Below are 20142 nucleotides of genomic sequence, written 5' to 3' on the forward strand. Positions count from 1 at the left end.
GGGGTCTCTACACAGTCCCCAAGTCCAAAACAAATTCACAGCAACGCACAGTATTATACAGAGCCATGATGGCATGAAACTCCCATCTACAATTAATCAAGCAAACAGCAAATTTACCTTACAAATAAAGAGATTAAACATGTCATGAATGCTGTTTTGTGTGGACCCCAGGAAGAATAGCTGCTGCTTCGGCAAAAGCTAATGGGGATCCGAATAAACCAATAAAGTCACACACTTTTGACAGCCTGACCCCTTTGACAAAAGGAAAGCTTTACACACTGAAAACACACAAAGCCAAGCCTGTCCTACTCCCACAAATAGCCTAAAGGGTAAAATAAACATTCAATAATCTATTTACAGCTTAAACACCATACACGAGCTCACTAATACAAACACAGACAGCCATAAAATGCAGGTTACCTAGACATGATCAGATATCAAGACGTCTGCTGTGGGCTGTTTTGAACACTTAAGACAACAGAAGAGGGCAAGATACAACATACTAAGCTAAGACAGGGCAAAACAAAGACAAAGCTAATTCCTTGTCTACAATAAACAACAGAGGGATCTCAAGCGGTGCCACTGCCAACCCCACTTTAGTACTCTATAACCCTCTTCGCCAGTGAGCAGATCTCGATTTTCACTTCAGAGGCAGGGTCTCAGCCCAGTGCTCTTCAAACGGGCATAAAGCCCATATCTGTTTACAGTTAAACAACTTGGACAAAATCTGAAACAAGTTAGATTTGAGGTCTGAGAACAATCTGGAGGGGGAAATAGTAGCTGGGTCCATCAGAAAGTGTTAGATAAAACTGCACAAAGCTCCGGAACACTTTATTGTAGATTAAGTACACAGAAATATTTACAGAAGTCTTATCTGATGGTGGGCGTTTGTTGGGCAAAAAGAAGTAAACAGGAAGAAAAAATAAAACTGCAATCACTGGATTCCTGGAAGTGCAGAGCGTATCCCTGCCAATCTGCAAGAGGGCGCATTCCCTGATGATGAGATTGGAGCACTGTTGGCACACGGTCTGCCTGAACGCCACACACAGACCTCTTGCCCTCTACAACTAGCTACTAGACTAAACCCCAACATGTTTATATTTGATGAACAATGACAACCCTAAAAAAGGCACTACGTGCCGAAACGTTGGTTGTTATACCAACGAAATGTTTGGGAGCATAATGAGAAATAATAATAAAAAAGTGTCTAAATAGGGTGTTGGGCCACCACAAGCAGCCAGAACAGCTTTAATGCGCCTTGGCATAGATTCTTCAAGTGTCTGGAACTCTATTGGAAGGTGACACCATTCTTCCACAAAACAATACCATCATTTGGCTTACTGTTGATGGAAAACACTGTCTCAGGCACTGCTCCAGAATCTCCCATAAGTGTTCAATTGGGTTAGTTCTGGTAACAGTTGGCCAAGGCATACAGTTGAAGTCGGAAGTTTACATACACTTAGGTTGGAGACATTAAAACTCGTTTTTCAACCACTCCACAAATTTCTTGATAACAAACTATAGTTTTGGCAAGTTGGTTAGGATATCTACTTTGTACATGACAAGACATTTTTCCAACAATTGTTTACAGACAGATTATTTCACTGTATCACAATTCCAGTGGGTCAGAAGTCTACATACACTAAGTTGACTGTGCCTTTAAACAGCTTGGTAAATTCCAGAAAATGATGTCATGGCTTTAGAAGCTTCTGATAGGCTAATTGACATTTGAGTCAATTGCAGGTATACCTGTGGATGTATTTCAAGGCCTACCTTCAAACTCAGTGCCTCTTTGCTTGACTTCATGGGAAAAATCAAAAGAAATCAGCCAAAAACTCAAAAAAAATTGTAGACCTCCACAAGTCTGGTTCATACTTGGAAGCAATTTCCAAACGCCTGAAGGTACCACGTTCATCTGTATAAACAATAGTACGCAAGTATAAACACCATGGGACCATGGAGCCGTCATATCGCTCAGGAAGGAGACGCGTTCTGTCTCCTACAGATGAACGTACTTTGGTTTGAAAAGTGCAAATCAATCCCAGAACAACAGCAAAGAACCTTGTGAAGATGCTGGAGGAATCAGGTACAAAAGTATCTATATCCACAGTAAAAGTGTCCTATATCGGCATAACCTGAAAGGCCGCTCAGCAAGGAAGAAGCCACTGCTCCAAAACCACCATAAAAAAGCCAGACTACGGTTTGCAACTGCACATGGGGAAAAAAGTTTATACTTTTTGGAGAAATGTCCTCTGGTCTGATGAAACAAAAATATAACTGTTTGGCCATAATGACCATCATTATGTTTGGAGGAAAAAGAGGGAGGCTTGCAAGCCGAAGAACACCATCCCAACAGTGAAGCACAGGGATGGCATCATGAGGTAGGAAAATTATATGGATATATTGAAGTAACATCTCAAGACATGAGACAGGAAGTTAAAGCTTGGTCGCAAATTGGTCTTCCAAATGTACAATGACCCCAAGCATACTTCCAAAGTCGTGGCAAAATGGCTTAAGGACAACAAAGTCGAGGTATTGGAGTGGCCATCATAAAGCCCTGACCTTAATCCTATAGAAGATTTGTGGGCAGAACTGAAAAAGCTTGTGCGAGCAAGGAGGTCTACAAACCTGACTCAGTTACACCAGCTCTGTCAGGAGGAATGGGCCAAAATTCACCCAACTTATTGTGGGAAGCTTGTGGAAGGCTACCCTAAACATTTGACCCAAGTTAAACAATTTAAAGGCAATGCTACCAAATACTAATTGAGTGTATGTAAACTTCTGAAACACTGGGAATGTGATGAAAGAAATAAAAGCTGAAATAAATCCCTCTCTACTTTTATTCTGACATTTCACATTCTTAAAATAAAGTGGTGATCCTAACTGACCTAAGACAGGGAATTTTTACTAGGATTAAATGTCAAGAATTGTGAACAATTTAAATGTATTTGGCTAATGTGTATGTAAACTTCCAACTTCAACTGTATATATTGAATAAAAATATAAAACACAGAAAAAGCGAATTTCTCTCATATTGTGCATGAATTTGTTTACATCCCTGTTAGTGAGCATTTCTCCTTTGCAAAGATAATCCATCCACCTGACAGGTGTGGCATATCAAGAAGCTGATTAACCAGCACGATCAGGTGTAGTTCCCCCATCTTATAAATATTGGGTGGGCGATATGGCCAAAATATCATATCATGGTATTTTTCAAATATTTGACAGTATTTCAGATTTTTTTTTATTAATAAAAGTTTTACATTTGCTTTATGAGTAATGCGTGACCCGAGGGTGGCAACACATATATTCTAAATTATTTAAATGGGTCTTTCTCCATTCTGATTGGTTTATACTGTTCAATTCAACAATTTCTGCATTTCCTGCATTAATTTGAGATCATTTCCACACTGCCACGGAACGGGCAAAAATACTAGTCCTTATTTTTAACCAAATGTTGTAATTGCGATGAAGATCAAAACACTTTTGGAATCATGGAAATAGAATGAATATAAATAATAGTGGGCACTTTGACATGACAACGAATGAAAATGCCATGGACGAGTTATTGTGACAGGGTAGGAACCAAAGTGATGTTCTGTGTTTCCTAGGGGACCCTATAATTACAATACTGTGCTGCCGTATTCATTGACCTGGCCAAAGCTTTTGACTCTGTTAATCACCATATCCTCATCGGCAGACTTAGTAGCCTTGGTTTCTCAAACGATTGCGTCGCCTGGTTCACCAACTACTTCTCTGACAGAGTTCAGTGTGTCAAATCGGAGGGCCTACTGTCTGGACCTCTGGCAGTCTCTATGGGGGTACCACAGGGTTCAATTCTTGGGCCAACTCTTTTCTCTGTATACATAAATGATGTCGCTCTTGCTGCTGGTGAATCTCTGATCCACCTCTACGCAGACGACACCATTCTGTATACTTCTGGCCCTTCTTTGGACACTGTGTTAACAACCCTCCAGACGAGCTTCAATGCCATTCAACTCTCCTTCCGTGGTCTCCAACTGCTCCTAAACACAAGTAAAACTAAATGCATGCTCTTCAACCGATCGCTGCCTGCACCTGCCCGCCCATCCAGCATAACTTCTCTGGACGGTTCTAACTTAGAATTTGTGGACAACTACAAATACCTAGGTGTCTGGTTAGACTGTAAACTCTCCTTCCAGACTCACATCAATCATCTCCAATCCAAAGTGAAATCTAGAATTGGCTTCCTATTTCGCAACAAAGCATCCTTCACTCATGCTGCCAAACATACCCTCGTAAAACTGACCATCCTACCAATCCTCGACTTCGGCGATGTCATTTACAAAATAGCCTCCAATACCCTACTCAACAAGCTGGATGCAGTCTATCACAGTGCCATCCGTTTTGTCACCAAAGCCCCATATACAACCCACCACTGCGACCTGTATGCTCTCGTTGGCTGGCCTTCACTTCATAATCGTCGCCAAACACATTGGCTCCAGGTCATCTACAAGACCCTGCTAGGTAAAGTCCCCCCTTATCTCCGCTCACTGGTCACCATAGCAGCACCCACCTGTAGCACGCGCTCCAGCAGGTATATCTCCCTGGTCACCCCTAAAGCCAACTCCTCCTTTGGTCGTCTCTCCTTCCAGTTCTCAGCTGCCAATGACTGGAACGAACTACAAAAATCTCTAAAACTGGAAACACTTATCTCCCTCACTAGCTTTAAGCACCAGCTGTCAGAGCAGCTCACAGATCTCTGCACCTGTACATAGCCCATCTTTAATTGAGCCCAAACTACTACCTCTTCCCCTACTGTATTTATTTATTTTATTTATTTTGCTCCTTTGCACCATATTATTTATATTTTAACTTTTAACTTTCTTCAAACTACAAATCTACCATTCCAGTGTTTTTCTTGCCATACTTTATTTACTTTGCCACCATGGCATTTTTTGCCTTTACCTCCCTTATCTCACATCATTTGCTCACATTGTATATAGTCTTATTTTTTTCTACTGCATCATTGATTGTATGTTGTTTTACTCCATGTGTAACTCGGTGTTTTTCTATGTTGTCGAACTGCTTTGCTTTATCTTGGCCAGGTCGCAATTGTAAATGAGAACTTGTTCTCAACTTGCCTACCTGGTTAAATAAAGGTGAAATAAATAAAAAATAAATAAAAAATAATCTTTGGCTACATTAAATCTTTATTCATATAGCCAACATTTCATGCTTCGCCTACTCCTCTTTGATTTAGAAGATACCGTTGCACAAACAACATGCTGATTTAAGCCTCCACCAGTACTAGTATCAGTACTCAGTACTTTTATTAGCTAGTTAGCTAACCAGCGATTTAGCTTAACTTGCTAAGAAAACACAAATTAGATGTTTGCAGATGTAAGAAACACAAACTAATATTTAACATTTAACAAACCAAACATTAAAATATTGTCATAGAAGGTAAAGTAAAAACCCAAACCGGTCCGTGCATAAATACCAGTATATAGTAAAATACGGTATACCGCCCAGCCCTAGTGGGAAGTGTGCTGTAATCTCTGAAATGTAAAAAAAATGTAATTCAATACACATGGGAACTCCAAACTGTTTTATGATGCTTGGGCTCCATTCCGGTCTTACTTTGTACAGTCCACCACCCTCTGATCTCATTAAAACAAAATAAATCTGTATTTGACACCCCTGTGATTTACTGGTTGGAGGAGCATTTCTGTGTTTTTCTGTGAGGACCTTGAGGTTGGCGATGTGCCTATTGATTCTTATTGAATGTGACTTGTGGATGCCTTATTCTTCTTGCCCTGTCAAAGCCTAAAATGTAAGCTTGTTTTGCCCTGTTTGTAAAAAATGTAAGTGTAGAAAAATAGTTTTTTTTAAATAGCATTGTAAACTTTCATTTTGGTCCGATGGATGGTCAGTCTGTGGCCATGACTGTCTGTGAGTGGTTGCATTTCTTCACCCCTATCCCTCGTCTGTTTACGGGAACAATGGCAAGGTGACCGCTCTGTTCCTGTATTAACTACAGATTGCCCTTTAACTTTTGTACTTTTCTGCCCAGTGTGTTTAACTTGTCTAAAGTACGTTATCTTTATAGTTGAAATGTTTTTTCTAGTTGAGCATATATTATTTATATTGTGTTGTCTTGTGTGTAAACTTTGAATATGCTGCCCAATGATTTCCAACCAAAGTTACTGAGCTTGAGCAATTTTGACCAAAACAATGTACATGTTGCCCAAAGAGTTGTGCAAAGTTGGTGGAATACTATTCAAAATGATTTACTGCTGTAATGGCTGCCAAACGTGCTTCCACCCACGTATTAACTCTGGGGTGTGAAAACATATACAATCAAGACATCTTTTGTTTTTTTAAATTTTCTATAACTTTCTTTCACTTTGAAAATGTGTAGATCAGTAAGAAAACAATCTAATTTAATCCCTTTTAAGATTGTAAAGCAGCAAAATGTGAAGACTGTCCAAGCGGTGTGTAGACTTTCACTAGGCACTGTAGGTTGAAGGTGATCACTCAGAATGGTTGTGCATTTACTGGCATTTACCTTGCCCTCTAAGAGGTTGAGAAGACCTAAACCATGCCTGGAAAATGCAACCCATAGCATAATAGAGCCGCCAGAACCAGCATTTACTCAAGTATTTACATTATTCAGGACAAATTCAAACCCCACCTTGGATTGCAATGTCTGTTCAACCAGTCTAATGCTACACTCCACCCATGTATTCAACCATCAAACTATCCATCCATCCATCCACCCACCATCCATCTTACCATCTCTTGGGCCACGCCCTCCGAGCTCTCTTTTTCCAGTTCAAAGGTAAACTCAATGGCTCCGCTCTCCTTGTATTTTCCCTTCAGCTTCTTTGGGTCTTCCACCCACAGCTTCAGGGCGATGGCCGCCTTCTTCCCATCATCCTCCTCGGCCAGCTCCACCCGCACCCCTGTGTGCTCCGCAAAGAAGGCGTGGTTCAGCAGGTCCTTTATGGAGTACCTGGGAGGAACGAAAAATAAAAACAACCCTTTATCACTGTGCTAACATGAAATGGCTCCAACTTGACCTTCTGTCATTTTACAGATTTAGCCTAAATTATCTTCAAATTAGTCATATCAACTCCAAGTACAGTGACCTAATGCAGTAGTTATGTCATGCAGGAGCTGAAAGACTCTCCTGATCCAATGTTCCGGTCTGGACTGAGCCATAAGAACATTATCTAAGAACACCCTCCATTTACTAGCTGCCAGGACAAGGAATGAGAGAGAACTGTACACAATCACCTCTCAGTATGAAAACCTGCCACAGAGGCGGTTTTAAGGGTTATTTTCTCCTCTGTATTAAACCCATTATTATTCAAGTTAACAGAGGATGGCCTACAGATCGGGAGGGGATATTGGAATGTTGTTGAGAGCCCCGAATGTCATCGATGTGGTGATAGGATGTGGGCAGATGAAGCGAGGTATGGAGGGGTGACGGAGCACCTTGGTGGCCCTATGGCCAAGCGGTGGGCAGAGACGCAGGTACAGTCACTCACCGCTCCTCTTTCTTCTGGCAGATGCACTCGCCAATAATCTCCTTGATTTCAGGATCCACAACCTTGTTGTAGCTGGCAGGCTTCACCCCCTGATAACAGAAAAGGAAGTGAAAAAAACAGTTCAGAGGGATGGCCGGAAGCCATGAGTAAGTATGGTGGAGGAAATAAAAAGGGAGACAGAGAGAGATGGCCACATGTATTCACATAGCCTACCAAAAGATGTCATCATTTTCCAAATGTTTTTGTTTGCACACTTCATAAATTGTTAGTGTTATGACATTCTGACTTTAGTAGTTTTCTGAACAATGCGCAAACAACTCATTAAAAACCTTGATCACATTTCAAGAGGTGTCAACATCACTTCGTGTCAACGTCAGATCGTTAATGCTTTAAACAAGCCCCTTTCTGCAACTCTGTGGACTGAAAATAGTATTTTCAGGAACTGACACATTCATACTGTCACGTAGAGTAGGCCAGAAGGCTAAACTGGAAAACCTAACCTCTATAAAAAGAAAAAGATGGCGGAGCCGCAAAAGTTCTTCTGTGCAAAGGTGTTTATTTACATAGTGATTCCGGAACAAAAACAACAGTACTGCCATCAAACCTTATGGGTCAGCTAAAAACAATGCTGCCCCACCCACAGCTCAACCCAAAATGCCTCTCCATGAACTGAAAGAGAGGCTCCTTTTGTAGGGGTAGCCCCTCCCCTCAGAACAATTAACACTAATTAATTAAGCAATTACCTATTCAACCTACAGTTCCCATTTATCTAAACATACCAAAATATATACATTGCAACACGTTTATGAAACATCACAATATAACATTTACAAAATTACATCACTACTGACAGTGTCAACCAACATGCCCATTTACATTAATGAGCCATTCCGGACAGGCACTACAAAGTCAGCCCAATTCCCTTAGCTCGGGTCCTTATCCAGCATACCCGGAAGCTACAGAGATGGAGAGAGAGAGGAACAGAACAAACAACCAACGTGCTCATCCATAACATCTAAGTATAATAAATATTGCTTATATTAAATATGAACACTTGTCTGTTTATTTCTTTATACCATAACCGGTTACTGAAGTAAGTGTGAAATGTATGTACTAAGATAGAGAAGCTAACTTGTGTGTCGACCCACATTGTTAACTTATCTGATAACGGAGCAGGGAGAAGTGATGAATGTGTGCGTGCGTTAAAGTACCAAATGCAGCCAGTGACGGACTTCTACGTCACACATACAGATACTTATACACTGTATGCATTCTGGTTTATAGCTATCAGTTTCCCGTGGAGAAATGATAAATAAATAGACTTCAGTGGTCTCTCCAGGGCATGCCGATATTCATAGAGTAAAGTAGACAGCGAAAAAACCCACAAAAGTTGGGTGAATTTTGGCCCATCCTCCTGACAGAGCTGGTGTAACTGAGTCAGGTTTGTAGGACTCCTTGCTTGCACAAGCTTTTTCAGTTCTACCCACACATTTTCTACAGGACTGAGGTCAGTGCTTTTTGATGGCCACTCCAATACCTTGACTTTACTGTCCTTAAGCCATTTTGCCACAACTTTGGAAGTATGCTTGGGGTCATTGTACATTTGGAAGACCCATTTGCGACCAAGCTTTAACTTCCTGACTGATGCCTTGAGATGTTGCTTCAATATATCCACATCATTTTCCTACCTCATGATGCAATCTATTTTGTGAAGTATACCTGTCCCTCCTGCAGCAAAGCACCACCACAACATGATGCTGCCACCCCCATGATTCACAGTTGACATGGTGTTCTTCGGCTTGCAAGCCTCCCCGTTTTTCCTCCAAACATAACGATGGTCATTATGGCCAAACAGTTCTATTTGTGTTTCATCAGACCAGAGGACATTTCTCCCAAAAGTATGCTCTTTGTCCCCATGTGCAGTTGCAAACCGTAGTCTGGCTTTTTTATGGAGGTTTTGGAGCAGTGGCTTCTTCCTTGCTGAGCGGCCTTTCAGGTTATGTTGATATAGGACTTGTTTTACAGTGAAAATGTATACTTTTGTACCCGTTTCCTCCAGCATCTTCATAAGGTCCTTTGCTGCTGTTCTGGGATTGATTTGCACTTTTCGCACCAAAGTACGTTCATCTCTAGGAGAGAACATGTCTCCTTCCTGAGCGGTATGGCGGCTACGTGGTCCCATGGTGTTTATACTTGCGTACCTTTGTTTGTAAAGATGAACGTGGTACCTTCTAGCGTTTGGAAATTGCTCCCCTAAGATGAACCAGACTTGTGGAGGTCTACAATTTTTATTCTGAGGTCTTGGCTGATTTCTTTAGATTTTCCCATGATGTCAAGCAAAGAGGCACAGAGTTTGAAGGTAGGCCTTGAAATACATCCACAGGTACACCTCCAATTGACTCAAATTATGTCAATTAGCCTATCAGAAGCTTCTAAAGCCATGACATCATTTTCCAAGCTGTTTAAAGGCACAGTCAACTTAGTGTATGTTAACTTCTGACCCACTGGAATTGTGATACAGTGAATTAAGTGAAATAATGGGTCTGTAAACAATTGTTAGAAAAATGTCTTGTGTCATGCACAAAGTAGATGTCCTAACAGACTAGCCAAAACTATAGTTTGTTAACAAGAAATTTGTGGAGTGGTTGAAAAACGAGTTTTAATGACTCCAACCTAAGTGTATGTAAACTTCCGACTTCAACTGTATATGCTTTAGCCAAAAGCCAACACCTCTGACTATCCTTACCATACCATGCAAATATATGCATGTGCTTTAGTGCCAAGTCCTCTGATTATCATTGACAATGCTAGTCAGCGGAGTTGGCTAAAGTACAGATCTGGGACCAGGCTAAGATGAGTCATCCTACTTCAGCAGTGCCTGCCAAGTTTTAAGAGTGCAAAATCAATACCCTTAATCAAATATATCATGACTCCGGACACCCCCTGATCTAAAAACAGTTTGCCGCATTCATTACTGTGATGCCCTTTTCCTCACTGGCATAGAGTGGAATACATGGCTATATAAGTGAAGAACTGGGGGGGTTCTGGACTCCCTGAGCAGTGCCATATGGTAACATACCCCTACCATGGAAAGGTCTTGCATCTCCTTACCCTCCACTTCCATTGAGGAATAACCATGAAAACCTTACTAATAATTGGAGAGAGAAACATACTATATACAGTATATTCTACATTAGTTATTTTTTGTTCGTTTTTAGTCCTTCAGCTACACTCAACCCCTCCCATCTATCTCTGTAGACCATCCAGTTTCGATTTCTATTTTTCATCGGTGCTGTGATTTTTCACAAAAGTTCTTTTTCACAAAACCTTTCTATTCTAATAGTTTCTACAGATTGTAAATTAAATATATACTTTCTTACTAAGAGTATTATATTATTGATAAATTGACTATGACTTAAAAAAAATATATATTTTACCTTTATTTAACTAGGCAAGTCAGTTAAGAACACATTCTTATTTTCAATGACGGCCTAGGAACAGTGGGTTAACTGCCTTCATCAGGGGCAGAACGACAGATTTTTACCTTGTCAGCTCGAGGATTCGATCTTGCAACCTTTCGGTTACTAGTCCAACGCTCTAACCACTAGGCTACCTACCGCCCCACCCAGCAGTGCTATTTGCAGAGTTAACTCAAGGTAAATTCTGCCATTCCTGAACATGTGACCAAAAACAAGCTACTTATGGACAAAAACAAATGATCTAATGATTCTGGCCTTTAAATCGTTAATGCTGAATACCCCTGGTTACTTGAGATCTGCCATTCATAGAAAACACAGTGCTAACATGAATGACTGAAATTGGTGATTTTGTGTCTATCCTAATTGTGAGTGTTACCTCTATACGAGCTAAATTGGTTTACATATTAAAATGTGGACTCACGCTGGTGACTTTGCGGTAGATCTGTGCAGCGTTCTGGCACTCCGAGTACGGGTACTCTGAGGTAGCCATCTCCAACATGCACATCCCAAAGGCATAGACATCCACTGACTCATCATAGTGCTCCTCATACATCTCTGGGGCCATGAACTCTGGGGTGCCTGGGAGGACATGGGTCAAAGGTTAGACAGCAGGACATTTTTGGAGACTGTTGTCAATTTTAGAAAGATAAAGATGCTACACCAGGTGTTACTGATGCAGTCTGATTGGATCTCCTACCTATGACACTCTTGGCGAAGGAGGCCCTCTTGAGCGTGGCCAACCCCAGGTCTCCAATCTTGACGGAGCCGGTGGGGCCCGTGATGAAGATGTTGTCACACTTCAGGTCTCTGTGGATGATGGGAGGGGCCCTGGTGTGGAGGAAGTGAAGGCCCTTCAGGATCTGCCTACACCAGCTCCTCAGAACCTTGGGCTTCATTACCTTGAAGCGCTTCAGATACCTACAGGTGGGAAAAGGACATCAGTATCACCATTCATATATTCAGAGTTTTGGGATTGATAATCCAGTCAAAAATTAGGTCATTTAGAGCAAATATTCATGTGCATATCACTCCATTGCCTCTTTTTGCAGCACTAGTAATCTCAATGATAAATAATACTCCAGCACACGTTAACTAGTTTGTTAGGGGGAATGCATATAAAAAAAGGGTGTTGCTTTGCATTTATGACTAGATCACACATTGCCCAATTATAGCCTCTTCTTTTGACTATCTCCAGCAGGTGTAACAGCACACTCACGTTTTGAGCGTGCCTGAGGTCATGAGCTCTGTTACCAGGACGATGCACTTCTTCCCTTTGAGGGGTGACTCCCAAAAGTCGTAGAAGCGGACGATGTTGGGGTGCTGCAGCCCCTTCAGCATCTCTGCCTCCTCCTTAAACCGCTGACGCTCTACTTTGGTCAGCTTACGGTCCTGAGGGAGAGGACAGAGAAGTTACACTAAATCCAGGGCTGTGGTCAGGAGACAAAAGATTATGAGGGAAAATATACCTGGTTGGACCTAGATCATTTTCAATGTTATACAGAATTATTTGTGAAACACTCTTTCAAAGCAATGGATATATGGTACAAAGGGAAGGAAAACACTTCAGAGATCATGTGAAATGAAGAGATCATTATTATCAGAGCTTTTTTGAGAGGGACCTATAAGCAGAACAAACAGATGGGAGAGAGGGACCGTGTGCAGGAGGCTCTTCCATTGATCTCTGTCTGTGCCTGTTTGTCTGTCTGGTATTAGTGTGTCTGTCTGAGAGCCATATTCAGCTCACTAATTGGACCATATGTTTGACCCAGCTGGTCACCCTCGAAAGGAACTTGCAATTGAGTAGCCCCCAGAGCAATGATTACTTTGGGAAGTGAGGACCAGTACTGTGGAAAATCAGTGGTGCAAGCATGGCTCAGATCACACAGGCACTGGCTGCAAGGCACCATGTGGTCTACTTCAGTAGGAGGATCTTTCACATTATGCATGTCAGTGGGTGTCACTAGTAGGGCTGTGGCGGTCATTTCATTTTGTGAGCCGGTGATTGTCAGGCAAATAACTGCCAGTATCATGGTACTTGACTGTTAATTAACATAAACCCATTTAGCATCTCCTGGCTTCCACACATAACCTACAAACCAATGATGCAGACCTTTGAAACATCTATTTTGTAAAGTCTAATAAATCCATGTAATATAGCCTCCACCAGACAGGTCTAAAGAAAGATGATATAAAGAAAATGTAGTCTATTTCAGAAGAACAGAATAGCAGAATAGCATACTCTGAGCTGTCCTTATGTTACCCCGCTCCTCCGCACACTCCACTGGCTTCCAGTTGAAGCTCACATCTGCTACAAGACCATGGTGCTTGCCTACGGAGCTGTGAGGAGAACGGCACCTCCGTACCTTCAGGCTCTGATCAGGCCCTACACCCAAACAAGGGCACTGCGTTCATCCACCTCTGGCCTGCTGGCCCCCCTACCTCTGCGGAAGCACTGTTCCCGCTCAGCCCAGTCAAAACTGTTCGCTGCTCTGGCACCCCAATGGTGGAACAAGCTCCCTCACGACGCCAGGACAGCGGAGTCAATCACCACCTTCCGTAGACACCTGAAACCCCACCTCTTTAAGGAATACCTGGGATAGGATAAAGCAATCCTTCTAACCCCCCCCAAAAAAGATATAGATGCACTATTGTAAGTGATTGTTCCACTGGATATCATAAGGTGAATCCACCAATTTGTAAGTCGCTCTGGATAAGAGCGTCTGCTAAATGACGTAAATGTAAATGTAATGTTAGGCCCTGAATGTAAATGGATTCCATCGCATTTAACTGTACTGATGGGTTGTTAATTTACAAAAAAAAAACTTATTTAGCAAATGTGCCACTCTGGTCTTGGCACGTGCGCTCTAGCAACAGCTCGCAAATAAATCGGATTCGGAAATTATTCAGACCCCTTGACATTTTCCACATTTTGTTATGTTACAGACTTATTTTTAAATGGAATTTTAAAATAATTATCCTCCAACTACACACAATACCCCATAATGACAAAGCGAAAACAGTTATTTTGAAATGTTTGCTAATTTATAAAAAATAAAAAACAAAAATACCTTATTTACATTATAATTCAGACCTTTTGCTATGGGACTCGAAATTGAGCTCAGGTGCATCCTGTTTCCATTGATCATCCTTGAGATGTTTCGACAACTTGGAGTCAACCTGAGGTAAATTCAATTGATTGGACATGATTTCGAAAAGGCACACACCTGTGAAAAGGCACACACAAAAAGCAAAAACCATGCCATAAGATCGAATGAATTGTCCGTGGGGCTCCGAGACAGGATTGTGTTGAGGTACAGATCTGGGGAAGGGAACCAAAACATGTCTGTAGCATTGAAGGTCCCCAAGAACACAGTGGCCCCCATCATCCTTAAATGGAAGAAGTTTGGAACCACCAAGACTCTTCCTAGAGCTGGCTGCCCAGCCAAACTGAGCAATTGGGGAGAAGGGCCTTGGTCAGGGAGGTGACCAAGAACCCGATGGTCACTCTGACAGAGATCCTCTGTGGAGATGGGAGAACCATCTCTGCAGCACTCCACCAATCAGGCCTTTATGGTAGAGTGGCCAGATGGAAGCCACTCCTCAGTAAAAGGCACATGAGAGCCGGTTTGGAGTTTGCCAAAAGGCACCTAAAGACTCTCAGACCAAGAGAAACAACATTCTCTGGTCTGATGAAGCCAAAATTGAACTCTTTGGCCTGAATGCCAAGCGTCACGTCTGGAAGAAATCTTGTACCATCCCTACGTGAAGCATGGTGGTGGCAGAATCATGCTGTGGGTATGTTTTTCAGGGACAAGGACTGGGAGACTAGTCAGGATCGAGGGAAAGATGAACGGAGCAAAGTACAGAGAGATCCTTGAGCGGCCTAGCCAGAGCCCGTACTTGAACCGGATCAAATCAAATTTTATTGGTAAAATACACATGGTTAGCAGATGTCATTGTTAGTGTAGTGAAATGCTTATGCTTCAAGGTCCGACAGTGCAGCAGTATCTAACAGGTAATATCAAACAATTCCACAATAAAACCTAACACACACAATCTAGTAAAGGAATGGGATAAGAATATATAAATATAAAATATATGGATGAGCAGTGACAGAGTGGCTAAGATGCAATAGATATGACATTTTTGGCCGATGCCGATATTTTCCTTTCCAAAAAACCGATACCGATAATCGATAGTTACAATTTTAGTGGCCTTTTAAGCATTCTAGTACAGTTAAATAGTTAACACACACACATGGACGCAGCGGTCTAAGGCACTGCATCTCAGTGCAAGAGGCGTCACTACAGTCCCTGGTTTGAATCCAGGCTGTATCACATCCGGCCGTGATTGGGGATCCCATAGGGCAGCACACAATTGGCCCAGCATCGTCTGGGCCGTTATTGTAAATAAGAATTTGTTCATAACCTGTTGGGGATAGGGGGCAGTATTTGCACGGCTATTTGCAAAACCTGAGAAGATTCCTTACAGGAAGTGGCCTGTCTGACAAGTTCTTGTTCTTCTTGGCTCTGTTGATTTGAAAACTGAGGATCTTTGCTGTAACGTGACACTTCCTACGGCTCCCATAGGCTCTCAGAACCCGGGAAAAAGCTGAATGATGTAATTCCAGCCTCTGGCTGAAAAACATTAGCGCGTTTGGATAGTGGCCGGTCAGAGTACCATCAGACTGAGGCTCGTGCACTAGGGGATCCCATGCTTTAATTTTCTCTCTCTTTGAATGTAAACACGCTTTGCCGGTTGGAATATTATCGCTTTTTTACGAGAAAAATGGCATAAACATTTATTTTAAACAGCGGTTGACATGCTTCGAAGTACGGTAATGGAATATTTAGAATTTTTTTGTCACGAAATGCTTCGTGCGCGTCACCCTTTACCATTCGGATAGTGTCTTGAACGCACGAACAAAACAGAGGATATTTGAACATAACTATGGATTATTTGGGACCAAACCAACATTTGTTATTGAAGTAGAAGTCCTGGGAGTGCATTCTGACGAAGAACACCAAAGGTAATAACATTTTTCTTATAGTAAATCTGACTTTAGTGAGTGCTAAACTTGCTGGGTGTCTAAATAGCTAGCCCTGTGATGCCGGGCTATCTACTTAGAATATTGCAAAATGTGCTTTCACTGAAAAGCTATTTTAAAATTGGACATAGAGTGCATAGAGGAGTTCTGTATCTATAATTCTTAAAATAATTGTTATGCTTTTTGTGAACGTTTATCGTGAGTAATTTAGTACATTTTTAGTAAATTTTACCGGAAGTTTGCGGGGGGTATGCTAGTTCTGAACGTCACATGCTAATGTAAAAAGCTGGTTTTTGATATAAATATGAACTTCATTGAACAAAACATGCATGTATTGTATAACATAATGTCCTAGGTGTGTCATCTGATGAAGATCATCAAAGGTTAGTGCTGCATTTAGCTGTGGTTTTGTTTTTTGTGACATTATATGCTAGCTTGAAAAATGGGTGTCTGATTATTTCTGGCTGGGTACTCTGCTGACATAATCTAATGTTTTGCTTTCGTTGTAAAGCCTTTTTGAAATCGGACAGTGTGGTTAGATTAACAAGAGTCTTGTCTTTAAAATGGTGTAAAATAGTCATATGTTTGAGAAATTGAAGTAATAGCATTTCTAAGGTATTTGAATAACGCACCACAGGATTCCACTGGCTGTTACGTAGGTGGGACGATTTCGTCCCGCCGACCCGAGAGAGGTTAACTAGGCAAGTCAGTTAAGAACAAATTCTTATTTTCAATGACTGCCTACCCCGGCCAAACCCGGACGACGCTGGGCCAATTGTGCGCCACCCTGTGGGACTCCCAATCACGGCCGGATGTGATACAGCCAGGATTCGAACCAGGGACTGTAGTGACGCCTTTTCCACTGAGATGCAGTGCCTCAGACCGCTGCGTCCATGTGTGTGTTAACTATTTAACTGTACTAGAATGCTTAAAAGGCCACAAAAATGTTGAAATATCGGTTATCGGTATACATTTTTTTGGCAAGGAAAATATCGGATATCGTATCGGCCAAGAATGTCATATCGGTGCATCACTAATTATTTTATCAAGTTAATTAACTGTTTAATTATTAACATGATTAAATGAATCATGTAACAATTAACTCATTAGCAATCTTGGGGCACCACGGAAAAAGTTTGTTTAATGAGTTACCATTTCTCGAATTAACAATATATTTATATCTGTAGAGTTATCATCTTAGTCATCCATTAATTATCATTGTTACCTCAGTCTCATTCAGTCCATCTATGGATCATCAGAAGTCTCTGGTTGTCCACCAGAGGTCACCATGTCCTTAGTAGTTGTAGTAGGTTGGTCTCGGAGTGTGTTAGAATGGATCTTCCAGAGGTGTACCACGCGGTGTTCAGCAGGCCTTATTCTTCACTCTGTTTAGAATAGTTACCCTAGAGATACCTATAGTGGTGAGAGGAAATTGTTCTTTGTCTCTCGTCTTCGGTCGCATTTCCTAGGCTAACAATGAATAAACAGTTGCAGACAATGTTCCTGTATAGTCTTCTTCTTCGAGAGAGAGAGTTTCAGAGGGTCTTACCATTTTCTGGTATTGTAGTTTCAAACCATTTTGCCATATCCAGCTCGCGCTGTATTTCGGCTGGTCTTTAGTTTTAAAGCATTTCTCAGCCGTGTAGCCACCGCTTCACGCTGTCTGGTCTGGTAGAGATTTTCTTCTTCTCTGTTGAAAGTTTCAGAGTTTCTAACCATTTCGTTCCTTTCAGCTCACGCTGTCGGTCACACTGGTCTCTTTTTAAATGGCAACCATTTCAACATGTAGCCACAGCTCCACGTTTTCTGGTCTAATGTAAATATCGTTAGCAGACCTTTTATGCCCTCGCCTTGGAGGGCGGTTCCATGACATTGCCACATCTGTGCCCACGTGGGCGAAGTTACTAACTTGGCAAGTCTTTTGATGTTACAGTATTATCTCATTTAGAAGGCTAAAATCACATTTCATCTTCTCACAAATAGTTTTATATTAAATCATAGAAGTTCCACAACTGGGACGTATACATTTGTAGAGTTACCGTTATTTGGTTATACCGTCCTTAATGATATCAAACAACAATTTATTTGACATGATTATTGTTTCGAGCCCCACGAACCATTTACCACATTATTTACATTAGAAATGTCCAACATTTTTATGTTACAGTACTGCAAAGTCTCTCTCTGTGGTAACAAATTGATTTTTGCAGATGGGGGAGAGAGAGTTCCTGCAAGGTATTTACGACCCGGTTGTTAAGTCATAAAACTCTGGTGGGAGAGGGGCTGACCTGGCGCCTATGATCCTCACCTAAGTGGGAAAGTCATGACACAGGTGTGCCAAGCTTGTAGCATCCTACCTAAGAAGACTCGAGGCTGTAATTGCTGCCAATGATGCTTCAACAAAGTACTGAGTAAAGGTCTGAATACTTATATAAATGTAATATTTCAGTTTGTTTTTTATACATTTGCAAAAAGCAAACCTATTTTTGCTTTGGGTATTGTGTATAGATTGATGAGGGGGAAAAAAACAATTCCATTTTAGAATAAGGCTGTAACGTAACAAAATGTGGAAAAAGTCAATGGGTCTGAATACTTTCTGAATGCACTGTATAGTGCGGGTAGCTATAGCCTACTACATGATGAGATTGTCATGGACAAAAGAACAAGATTATGTTTATTTGTCAAACAGCAACCATCATCATGTCACCAGAATAAGACCCTTGATATTTAATGGAAAGGAGCATCATGCTCATACCATACACTTTCACCACCCTGTGAAGTTCATTATAACTCATTTCATCTGTAGCCTAGTAAACTGCATACTTTTCCGAGCCGTAGTGAGAGGACCACACACCATATCGTGCAACTTCAAGTTTACTTCGAAATTATGGTTATATGAATTCTTACGCATAATGTCATTTCCACCGCCATTCCTCTCATAATTAATTTTACAGACACAAAAAGATCCCACGTTGTCTAGTGTATTTTGTTGTCAACATTTGGAAAGTTTACCGACAAATTGGCTGTTTCCATCAGGCCTGTCGTGCCATTTTTTAGTCGACATGTAATTTACTTGCATAAAAACGTTGGATGGAAACCTGGTTAGTGTGTGTGAGAGTGCATGGTGTTGAAGTGCTAGGTTGTCCCTGACCGAGTGGTATCTATAGACTCTCTTTGATACCGTAGAGCTTCATTCAAAGCATGCATTCTATGAGCAGCCTGCAAACTAAGGCTGACATACAAACGCAGACACACACACACACACACACACACACAGAGGGGTTGAGTACACAAGTGCATGCATACAGGCAGACACACCCCACATCACACTGCAGGGGTGAGAAAAGGTTGCCATTAATCGATCGCTCTCCCCTCCTACTCTCTTCTCCCCACACCTCCCCCCACCTCTCCTCTGCATTCAATTTCCCTCCATGCTTCTACCTTTTCATCAACCACTCCCTTCTGCTCCTCTCTTCACCCCCATACCTCTACCATCACTTATCAACATCCTTTTCTGTTCTCTCAACCCATTCTTCCCTATGCCTCCATATGCTGACTGCTGACCACAGAGAAAGAAGCACCACTACATGCTGACCAGACCGGACACGTCGCATGTGCGAGCGTTGCAAAATACATTTAAAAATCCATGTTATTCAATTATTGCGCCAACGAGCGTCTGCGTTGCCATGGGCTAAAATAGAAGTCATTCCTATTTGTGACGCAGATCGCGCTGCAAGTCCTGCCTCTCCCATCTCCTCATTGGTTTATAGAAGCAGGTACCCACGTGCCATCTCCTCATTGGTTATACCCACGTGGTTGATTGAAAGACGAACTGTTTTGCCGGTCGTCGTGGTAATACTATGAAAGTTTAGATGCCAATCACCATATAAGTTCAAAGATGAAAAAGCCTGGAAGGAAGGGAGATGACTAGAAACTATTCGGTTGACCGTTTTATGTGTGGATTAATTGTCGAAGTAGAGGTCCTTGTGCATTTCAGGAAAAATAACAACTCAATGTTCATATCCCAGGACAAATTAGCTAACAACAGCAAGCTAACTAAATAGGACAAATTAGCTAGCAA

General features: G+C 41.6%; 1 protein-coding gene across 4 annotated transcripts in view; it reads right to left on the reverse strand.

The window, feature by feature from the left end:
• Positions 1–20142, reverse strand: part of LOC115166351 (serine/threonine-protein kinase WNK2) — a 119045-nt gene that overhangs the window by 59410 nt on the left and 39493 nt on the right. For all 4 annotated transcript variants that reach the window (XM_029720272.1, XM_029720271.1, XM_029720270.1 and 1 more), the window contains exons 3-7: positions 12231–12403; positions 11712–11932; positions 11436–11593; positions 7536–7624; positions 6778–6997 (exon numbers count right to left, since the gene is read on the reverse strand). In XM_029720272.1, the coding sequence (XP_029576132.1) occupies positions 6778–6997; positions 7536–7624; positions 11436–11593; positions 11712–11932; positions 12231–12403 (861 nt within the window). The remainder of the gene's footprint in view (positions 1–6777; positions 6998–7535; positions 7625–11435; positions 11594–11711; positions 11933–12230; positions 12404–20142) is intronic.

The sequence above is a fragment of the Salmo trutta genome, chromosome 28 (assembly GCF_901001165.1).
Source record: "Salmo trutta chromosome 28, fSalTru1.1, whole genome shotgun sequence".
Lineage (NCBI taxonomy): Eukaryota > Metazoa > Chordata > Actinopteri > Salmoniformes > Salmonidae > Salmo > Salmo trutta.